At 36.9% G+C, this 11564-nt stretch overlaps 1 protein-coding gene across 1 annotated transcript; it reads left to right on the top strand.

Moving 5' to 3' along the window:
• Positions 1-9: 9 nt before the first annotated feature.
• Positions 10-5473, top strand: LOC110024028 (chaperone protein dnaJ 6-like; the record flags this gene model as incomplete). The annotated part of the gene is given in 6 exon segments (XM_020723744.1): positions 10-72; positions 159-260; positions 347-406; positions 505-611; positions 743-825; positions 5052-5473. Coding segments are annotated over 6 exon segments (705 nt in total), but the record flags the coding sequence as incomplete, so codon positions are not given.
• Between the last annotated feature and the right edge of the window lie 6091 nt (positions 5474-11564).

Below are 11564 nucleotides of genomic sequence, written 5' to 3'. Positions count from 1 at the left end.
CAGCAGGAAATAAAGAAGGCATACTACAAGTTGGCTCTCCGGCTTCATCCTGATAAGAATCCTGGAGATGATGTACAGCGCTGCCTATGCTTACAGTGTACCTGTTTATTTATTGCAATGCCTTCTGCCTTTTCTCTGACCACTTTTTTCCTTTTTAGGAAGCGAAAGAGAAATTTCAGCTTTTGCAGAAGGTGATATCTGTTTTAGGTGATGAGGATAAAAGAACTCTATATGATCAGATTGGTTTGGTTGATGATGATGTAAATTCTTAGAGCGTTTTCTTTCATATGATTTTAACTCATTCCCAGCAAAGCCATACCTTGATCATAATTGTTTTATCAATCAGATGCTTGTAGGAAATGCAGCTGATAATCTTCAAGAGTACTTCCGATCAATCTATAAGAGGGTACTTCTGAAAATTTTCCTGCTTGAAGTATCAATTCTATGATTCGATTCTCAATCTTTATTTATTCGTTATTTAGAAATGTTTCTTCATGGATTTAGGTTACGGAGGCTGATATTGAAGAATTTGAGGCAAACTACCGGGGATCAGATTCAGAGAAAAAAGATTTGAAGGATCTATACACAAAATACAAGGGTAATATGGACAGGTAAACAAATTTGAGTTTACTTGTCTTTTCAAGTGTTTTGGTTTTTTGTAGCTTAGAATGTTTGCAATCTGATAAACTCGCTTATGAGCTTTTACCATCTGGCAAATCTTTAATTGTTGGTTTCTTTGTAGGCTCTTTTGTTCTATGATCTGTTCCTATCGAGAACTTGACTCTCACCGGTTTATGGACATCATAAATGAGGCAATAAATGAAGGTTTGGCTTTCATTTTTACATCTCTTAAAAATAATTTGACTCTTTATATTTGGCGCTCACAGATAATGTTTAAAAATGAGAGTGCTAGGTGAAATTTTTAATCCCTTGTAAAGTGAAGCATAATGTCACAGACTAACTTATCTCTAGTCACCCGTGCGACTTTAGCGCTCTTCTTTGGCACTAAATCTGCCTATTACTCACAACACTTGGACTTCTAAGCACAAAACACTCTTGGGAGAAGAATAATTGGAGGAAAAAAAAACTTTAATAAGAAAGAAAGATTACAACATTTGAATGCTTGGAAGTTTGGAAGGTTTTCTTCGATGCTCACAAAGGAGGGGAGGGATTCCTATTTATATTCCCCTCCAAGCCCAAGGGAAACTTCTAAATTACATGAGAATAGCCTAGTTCTTAGAGAGTTCTCTACTATACATACAGAGCCCTAGAACTTTCTAGGTTATTCTTGATTTCTCCTTGGAGGCTTTCCTTCTCATATTCTCTAGAATTGGGTGAAATCTTCTAGAATCCCTTGAATTGCTCTTTACATTCTGATCTTCTCTAGAATTTTTCATCCCATGCTTGCCTTGTCAATTTTTAGAGGATGGCAGAACATGCCACTCTCTCTCACTTAAGTTCAAGATGCCCTCATTGCGGCTTTCCCTTGGTACTTGGACCAACTTCCTTTGTTTGCTCTTGACAAACTTAGGTTTTCTCTTGGTGGTATAGGGGAGGGGTGCCATATAGTGAGACTTCATGACTGACGGCTTAGTCCTTGGCTCCATCCTTATCAGATGATTTTTCTCCCTTCTCGGTGGTAGTTCCTTAAGAGTCTCCACCACTTCCCTTGGCATGATTTTTTGGGGCTTTGCTTTTTCATTGGAGTCGTGAAAAATAGCCAACTCCTCTTGTCTTTTGGAATGCTCTTTTTGAATTAGATGACCAATAACACTTTGACTTTCTGCTTGTTAGCCTTTGTTATCGGTACTAAGTAAGCTTAATTCTCTTCCATGATGCACATGCTATTGACGAAGGTCATTGGGAATGCTCTCATTGGGAATGCTCTTGCTTGATTCCAAGAAGTTTATACTTAGAACAACTTTAAAATCATCCATCAGAATGACAGAGAAGTCTAAGGTACTTGACCACGCTCCAATACTGGTTTTTACTCACCTGGCTATTCCATGGATTGACCTTACTACTGAATTGGCCACTTTGATGGAGCCTCATCATTCAGTCATCTGCAAAACCAATCTCTTTGCTTCCTCTTGTCTTTTGGAATGCCCCTTTTGAATTAGATAAATTAGATGACCGATAACACTTTGACTTCCTGCTTGTTAGCCCTTGTTATCGGTATTAAGCAAGCTTGATTCTCTTTCATGATGCACATGCTATTGGCGAAGGTCATTGAGAATGCTCTTGCTTGATCCAAGAAATTTATCCCTAGAACAACTTTAAAATCATCTATCGAAATGACAGAGAAGTCTAAGGTACCTAACCACGCTCCAATACTGACCTTTACTCTCCTGGCTATTCTATGGATTGGCCTTACTGCTGAATTGACCACCTTGATAGAGCCACATTCTCCAGTCATCTGCAAAACCAATCTCTTTGCTTCCTTGACCGAGATGAAGTTATGGGAAGTACCTGTGTCCACCATTGCTCTAGTGGTTTTTCCGTCTATTACTATCTCCAAAAAGAGTAACCCCTTTGTTTGGGGTTTTGTTGGAGCTTGCATCTCATTCAACAGTTGTATTAACCCCACCTGTGCTGTCATATCACCACTTTCTTTCTCTTGATGGCTTGCAAGGAGATAGTTTAGAGCCTTCTTCTGAGGACAATCTCTTGCACAATGTGGTTCATTATAAAGAAAGCACTTGTTGTGTGGTTTAGTTTTTGCCATTTTTAGGCTATCATTTGTCTTTGGCTTTGGATGAAGTCAATTCGTGGCGGGTCTCTTGTGTTGATCATTGTCTTCTCTACCTTTAACACATGCACTCTTCTTATCTTTAAGCTTTGTTGACTCTTTTGAGTAATTAATCAAGCATTCGACGACTGCGATGATAGTGGCAAGAACTTGCACTCTGCGCCTCCTAAGCTCAGTTTTTGCCCCACCGTTGGAGTCCATCAATGAAGTTGAAAAGAACATCTTTGTCAGGCATGTCAGGAATTTTAAGAACCAAGCTTGTGAACTCCCAAATATATTCCCGAATCAATTCCTCTTGTTTGAACCTTCACAATTGGTCTCTAGCCTCATCCTCCGCATTCTCGGAATATAATTGCTTCTTTAGCTCCCTTCTGAAGTCATCAAAAGTAGATATAGTGCACATACCTTTCTCTATATCTCATCACCTTCGTCACCACAACACAACGATGTCTGAGCGATAAAGAGTTACAGATTGTATTCATACCTCTTCATTCGTAATCCTCATCGATCCAAAGTATTGTTCAAGTCCTTGCCAACTTCCTTCACTTTGCGAGCTCTTCCAAAACTCTTTGGTTTTGAAATTTCAATCCTCTTAGCTTCGAATGTGTGATGGTTGGTGGGTGTCGCTAGTGCCCTCTTGCATAGCGAGATGTCTCAACGCATGTCCTCCAAGCTAGCACGTACGCCGCTCATCTCTTCTTCATCGGCTCTTCGTACCTCTTGGAGCTTCCCCATCAAATCTTCTTGCATCTTAGTCATCTGATCCCTTAAGGATTCCTCTAGTTGGAGTATCATACCTCTAATCGTTGAATGGATTATGATATCCTCCTCCTTGAGTCCATCTACCTTTTGGTCAAGATCTTCTATCCGGGCCTCCACGCCATTCATTGTCTCCTCCACCCGAGCAAGACGAGAATCAAAGCCGTGCATGATCTTCTTGGACCTCCCATGTGGTTTGAATGCAACTAGATCTTGTTGCTCATGAAGACCTCGCGCTTGTTGAGGTAATTCCACATCAGTGACTTCAAACTCCATTACTTGCCCTCTGAAGCATTTTGTTTTACCTTCAAATCGTGGCTCTGATGCCAACTGTCGCGGACTAACTTATCTCTAGTCACCCGTGCGGCTTTAGTGCTTTTCCTTGGCACTAAATCAGACTATTCCTCACAACACTGAGACTTGTAAGCACACAACACTTTTGGGAGAAGAATATGGAGAAATATTGGAGAAAGAAACACTTCACTAAGAAAGAAAGATTACAACATTTGAATGTTTGAAAGCTTGGAAGATTTTCTTCGGTTCACACAAATGTGGGAGGGGATTCCTATTTATAGCCCATTCCAAACCCAAGGGAAACTTCTGGATTCCATGAGAATAACCTAGTTTCTAGAGAGTTCTCTACTATACATACATACATACATAGGCATAAAATTTTATAGGTTATTCTTGATTTCTCTTTGGAGCCCTTCCTTCTCGTATTCTCTAGAATTGGGTGAAATCTTCTAAACTCTTTTGAATTGATTTTTACAATCTGATATTCTCTAGAATTTTCCATCCCATGCTTGCCTTGCCAATTTCTAGAAGACGACGGAGCGTGACAATAACTTCAAAGCTGGAAGAATAAGATTTTCTATTTTGAAGGGAGAACACCTGAGGTTTTACTAATTGATAAATCTGAAATTTCAGTAAGCATGCGTGGCATGAACCAGCATTTAAGTCAAACTATGACTTCACGATAAAAATGCAAATGATATAATATTGAATTAGAAAGTTAATGCATATGAATTATCGATGCTTCATCATTTTATTCATAAAAATGTAGAAAATCATAGAAAAAAAATGAAGAAGATAGAATTTATTCCTAAAACAGTAAAGGCGTGTTTTAAAGTGTCAGAATTTGAAAGAAAACTAGAAAATAAAAGAGGAATTTTATTTGGTAATTAAATTTAAAACTTAGAGCTTCAAAGCTCTGATTGCGAGTGTAAGATTCAACCCATGACCCTCTACTAAATTAAACTAAACTTCAAAGCTCATAGTTGCATATTTTTCTGGAAAGCCATGCTTCAAATAACAAAATAGCTTATACTTTTGAGTATGTTCTCTGAAACTGGTCATGAAACTTAATTCTAAGGAGCAGCCCTTTTTGGCATCCCAACTCATCTCAAATCAGTAATCAAAGTTTTATCTTTTATTATTATTTTTCATTTTTTAGCCTTTTTTTTGTTGTCTTGTAATCCAAAATGTTACTTTTTCTATCTCTGGCCTGCAATTTTATGATGCCGACTCATTCACAAACTTGTAGGAGAACTCAAAACAACCAAAGCATATCAGAAGTGGGCAAAGAAAGTATCTTCGATTGAGCCACCAAAAGATCCTTTAGCCAGGAAAATGAAATCAAAAGCGCAAACAGATACCGATCTTGTTGCACTTATTTCCCAACGACAAAGCGGCCGTAAAGCGCAATTTAATTCTGTTATTTCATCCATTATGGCAAAGCATGTTCCGACCGGAGATCCAGAGCCATCTGAGGAAGAGTTCCAGGCAGCAAGGCAAAGGCTTGAAACCAAGAACAAGTCCAAGAGGCGTAAGTGATGATTTGTGACACTTATTAGAAGTTTTCTTTTGGATGGACATTGGATTAAAACTCTATCCGTAGTAACTAGGATTGTCAAAATAGCTTGTTGTTGGCGAACAACTTGTATTTGGCTCGTTTGCTTAGTTAACGAGCCAAACATGAATAACACACAAAAATTTGTTCTTTCGTGTTCGACTCGTTTTGGCTCGAATTAATTAAGAAAATAGAATTCAATTTATTAAATTAGATTCAAATGATGTTTTAATATAAACGATAATATTTAAATCTCGTTCCAACCCTTAACATCTTAAGACTACGTGATTCGGGTTGCCAAAACGACTCTTTGTTCGTGAACAGCTCGTGTTCGGCTTGATAAGCAAACGGGCCAAACAAGAACACACTTTTTGAGCTCGAAATATAAACTAGACAAACACAAGCTGAGCCTTAGCTGGGCTCGCTCGTATTCGGCTCGTTTACACCCCCTAATAGTGACGTTTTAAATCCCGAAACTTTTATGTGATTTTGCGACGTCCCATTGTTAATATTATTTTGTTGTCGAGTTTCTAAATTCATCGCCACGGAATGTTATTTTGCCTCTTATCCAAAATTTATTTTCTATTATTTTAATAACAATATGCTTGAGTATAATATTTTTGCTATAATTTTCAATCACTTAAATACGATTTAAATCAGCTAACTTTGTTTGTTTATTATTTCATCCTGTTAATTATTTATTTATTTTTCTTACACGTGTAATGTATACCATTATGAAATGCAGAACATTTTCATGTATCATTAAGAAAGTATAATATTTTTTTCGAAGTAAAATAAATTATTTTGTAGCAGGAATAATGTATATAATTCATGTAATTTAACTATTTTTAGTTAAAAATTTTTAATTCAAATGTTCAAAATAATAAATTTATTATTATAAATATAATAATATCATATAAATGAAGGTTTTAATTATTTATTTCAAAATGAAAATGGATAAAATATAATTAGTATAATTTATAATTCAATAATGAAAGATATATGATTTCTTTCACTGGAAGCAAATAATCGAGACCTTAAGAATAAAGCATGAGAAAAATCTGATTAGAAATTACGTATGTATGCCTTTGTGTGAAATGTATTGTATTTTCATATAATAATAATAATAATAATAATAATAATAATAGAAAAATTATAGAACACTTATTTTTTCATAACAAAAGAAATAGTAATAGAGGCCGTATTATTCATTTCATTTAAATTTAAATTATTTGGTATATTTAAAATAAATTTTTATCATTAATATTTAAAAATTTAATCGAGGTATTTGATTATACGATATTTCTGATAAATTTTGTATGTGACTACGAAGAATTTGCATAAGTGGAAGAACATATTTATTTATGCATATATTTGTTTGTATGTATGTATGTGTTGGTGTTGACTCTTAAGTTGTCTTTTGGAAAGCATGCCTTGAGAGCTCTGATGAGGAGAGAGAGAGAGTCTAAAGAGAGTGAAAAATCACTTTATTTATGTGGTGGCCGCCTATTTATAGGGTTTCAAAATATAGTTACATAAAGAGGAGGAAACAATTATTATTAGTGTTTGAATAACTGAATTGATATATATTTTGAATGAAAGTATATTATAATGCAAATGAAATATAATGTCTGTAGATCGCTGGAAGTTTCGGCTTGAATGGTCATGTTTATGGAGATCATATATCAGTTCAATTACGCCAAAGGGAACTGGTGAATCGATCGAAGGAAAGCCAATTGATTTCGGTGAGAGGTCCATCAGTCGATGGTTCTGTTGGTCGATTTGCTGTGTAGTTGGTCGGCTATTTGTTTGTTGGCATCCATCTTTAATTTGAAAATTCGATCGCCTTGATCTCCATTCCTAGCCACTTGATCACTTTGAGATTGGTGTTGGCATTTTTGTCATATACATATTAGTTCTCCAATTTTTTGCTCTTTGATAGTGATAGCTACGATAAGGACAAAAAAATTATTGAGAAATAAATGATATAGTAAATGAAAATTTTAATTTAATAATAAATTCTCCCTTGCATTTCGTGCCCAATGAACCCTATAAATAGGACAAAAAGTCTAATGATCTGTGCATTTCATCTAACATTCCTTGGTCCCTTGACTGACATTTTCGCTGACGTTTTGAGCAAGAAAGATGTTGACTTTCACCTTTTAGCTCTGGAAGGCTTTTTTTTTCCTGCTTCTGCCATAGTGGAAAAGAAGAAAAAACAACGATCAACACCCGAACCTGAGCTGGTCGACCGGGTCGCCTCTATGGAAAATGCCACACTTATGTCACCTGACTTTGAGAAGAATTGGCCGAGCCTTGCTATTCGACCTATCAACTTTTGGACTTCCTCGATGTTTCGTGGAGATGAGATGTCCAAAACTGCTTTTACTTTTTAAGGTTGTCAAGAATTTGCTAATCAATGCTCCAAAAGTACATTTCAAGGGATTAAACTTCATATTAAATTTGTTGATTGTTTGAATGTTTCTATTAAATCTTCTATGTGTTGTTCGACCTATTTACTTTTAACTAACACATCATCCACAAACACTTCAACATTTTTTTAATTTTTGATTTATAAAAATTGCATCAATGAGATGTTGATAGGTTGCCACACCATTTTTTATCTCAAAAGGCATTACATCAAAAGAAAAAAGTGATAACAGTTTTCTTCACTGCGTTGGCTAGATGGATATTTATTTGGTGTTAGCAGGAGAAAGATTCAAGAAAACTCATCATAGAGTACCCAACCACTGCATCCATCAATGTGTCAATCTTGGGCAATAGATAAGTGTCTTTCGGGCAAGCAACATTGAGGTTTGTGAAGTCAACACACCTTCTCCACTTATTGTTAGACTTCTGAACCATTATAACGTTTAAATGCCAGGTTGGGTTTTGGACCTCTCGGATATAGCCAACCTCCTTCAACTTATGGACCTCCACCTTTATTAGCTAGGCCAAATTTCTAGTGGTTGATCTAATCTTTTGCTGCACTGGTCGAGCAGTTGGGCTAATTTTCAACTCATAGCAAGCAACATTGACTAAAATCCTAGGCATCTCCGTCGCTATCCAAGCAAAGATCTTCTGATGCTTGTGAAGGGCCTGGATCAGCAAACTTATGTATCCTGTTTCAAAGCTTTCACTGATTAGAAAAACTTCATTAGGGTCTCCTTTGTTGGATGCAGGTACTTCGAGAATTGTTTCATTGGTCTTGAGACCCACTTCCCTTTGAATCCAGATGTCGATCGGCTCATGATCGACGCTTGTGACCGCTCGAAGGTAGCAACTCCTTGACTGCTCCAAGTTCCTCCGACCTGTGATAATCTCTCCATCATTAGAAAACTTCACCTCTGCATGGTAGGTCGAAGGCACTGTTCGATAATTATTCAGCAATGGTTGACCAAAAATACATTGTATGTTGGAGAGGACTCAATCACTAGAAAGCCCTCCGTGCTGGTGTATTGCTTCTCTCACTGGCCCCATGAGATTCTTAGAGCAATGAAACCCATATCCTCTTTTCTCTCACCAGAGAATCCAAACAGTGGACTGACCCGTACTGCAAACCAGCATTTATTAGCATAATCTTGTCAAATACTATTTTGAAGAGAATTTTTACTGAACTTCTAGTGTCGACCAAGATGCTACCCACCTGATAGTTGTTAAATAACACAATCATGGCGATCATATCATTACGGGGATTTTCTTTCGATGGAAGATCAACATCTGTAAAAATAATGGGAGGATGGTTATTCTTATAAGAAGCAACATGACATACCTTTTCTGATTGATGCCTCCTATGACTAGATAGATGATATGACTCCTCACCTCTCTCAAAGATAGCTAGGATAATTATGGCATTATGTACTTCGTTTTATTTGACCGATCTTTTCGATGGTTCCTCAGCTGGGGACTTTCCCTGTCGCCGAGTATGCACCCCCGACAGTGACAAATTCCTTAAGCTTCCTGGCCTTAATCTGTTCCTCCACCAAGTTTTGGAGATGGAAAAACTACTTCGTGTCATGCCCATGATCAGGATGGTAATCACAGTAATTGTTTCGGTACCGGAGCATAGGGCCGACCTTCATCAAAGGGGTTTTTCTAAAGTACTCGTTATTTTGTATGACATCAACTAACTCAACCATTGAAATATTCGGTGGGGTTAAACCTTGCATCTCCTCATATATATGCAACTGCTCGTAATACTAAGATGGTCACTGTTTAGAATCTCAATTCTGACCTTGATTGCTCTTGTTGCTGCCTCAGTTATCTCAAGGTCGTTGGTTGTTGCTATAACACAGACGACCACAGGATTCTAGTTATCCTTCATCTTTTTTCCTTTGTCTCACGCCTTCCAATTTTTTGATTGACGGTTAGTCAATTCTAGTTTGACACTAGAGCGGCTAGTAAGAGCCTCCTCGACAACAATATGACTGTTGGTCATCTCCAATAGTTTGGGAAAAGACTTTGGTGCGAACAAGTTTAAGTCACACTTGAATCATCAATCTCTAACTTCTTGTGCCAAAGTAGTCTGGGCAATCATAGGTTGTAAATACTTAATTTCTAACATCTCTTTCTGGAAACAAGTGATGTAAACCCGTAGGCTTTCATTCTTTCCTTGTTTTACTTGAGGCAAAGTCTAGAACGTCTTCCTCGGCTTATGCACATTGGTGAAATACGCTACAAAAGTTTCTTGAAATCAACAATATTACCAATTGGTAGATTGAGGAACCACCGAAGACCAGACTCCTTCAATGTTATCAAGAAAATTTGCACTTTGTCACGTCGTTGATCTGCAATACTATGATCAATGATTCGAAGTGGTCACCTGATTGGTTGGATCACTTTTCCTCTGTAAGGATCCAAATGTGGAATCCTTAACTTTACTGGTGATATTACCTCCATGATTTGTTGAGTGAAAGCATTGTTTGCGGGCAGATGAACATGTGCTTCAACATGTTCTACTCGATGCCTAACCATCAGCGTAGACACGGTGTTTTCCATGTGCTGGGAATCTCCTTGCCATTCGATCACCCGATTGCTCACACAGTAGTTGGGCACTAACAGATGCTCCAGGGGAACTCCTTGAGGGTGAGGTCCCCAAGATCACACCTCCAGAAGTGGTTGTTGATTATTCTTTCAAAAAAGTTTTTATCGAAGTGCCTCAAATTGACCCATCATCTGCTCCCGCAACTCCTAAACTTGTTGTTGAATCTCTTGATTCACTGACTCCCTTGTAAAATCAATCGATGCTGCATCTCTTTGGTATGATTCTCTTTCGTAATGTGCTCTGCTTCTTGTTTGTAGCATGTACATGCTCGTCGTATAACCTTTTAGGATGTTAAATCATGAATTGTTTTTTGAAAAACACACTCCAAGAGTCAGAGCTGAGAGGAGAAATGAGAGAGAGAGAGAGAGAGAGAGAGAGAGAGAGAGAGAGAGAGAGAGAGAGAGGGGAAAGAGAGTGAAATGTCCATTTATTTATGTTGTGACTGCCTACTTATAGGGGTCTCAAAATACAACTACATAAATAGGAGGGAATTTTTATCATAACAATTTGAATAGTTGAATCAATGTAGATGCCGAATGAAAATTATATTATGATGCATTGCAATATAATATCTATCGATCGCCAGAATTTTTGGCTCGACTGGTCATGTGGATAGACCACATATATTAGTTCAATTTCATCGAGCAGACCGTTCGATCGATCAAAAGAAGTCGATCAAATTTTATGAGAGGTCCATTGGTCGATGGTTTTGTCAGTCGGTAGATCTTTCGGTCGATTCACAGTGTAGTCGGTTGCCTGTTTGTTTGTTCACATCCAATTCTTTAATTTAAAAATTTGATTGCCTGAGTCTCTATTCCTTACCGTTCGATCCCTTGAGAGTCGTGTTGGCATTTTTGCCATATACAATATGTAAATATGTATGTACGTATGTTTCTATATATGTACATATGTTTATATTTGTGTATGTATAGATATGTATATTTGTATATGTATGTATATGTGTATATGTATGTATACATATGTGTATATATATGTATGTATATATGTGTTTATTTACGTATGTATGTATGTAAATGTGCGTCAATATAAGTTTGTTATGTATGTAAATGTGTATATGTTTGTATGTATGTATATATACATATATATGATGTATGTATGTATATATACATGTATATAAATGGATATATATATATATATATATA

Source organism: Phalaenopsis equestris, unplaced genomic scaffold (assembly GCF_001263595.1).
Source record: "Phalaenopsis equestris unplaced genomic scaffold, ASM126359v1 Scaffold000240, whole genome shotgun sequence".
NCBI classification, from domain to species: Eukaryota; Viridiplantae; Streptophyta; class Magnoliopsida; order Asparagales; family Orchidaceae; genus Phalaenopsis; species Phalaenopsis equestris.
The sequence above is the reverse complement of the archived record's forward strand: the minus strand, read 5'-3'. Positions and strand labels throughout refer to the sequence as shown.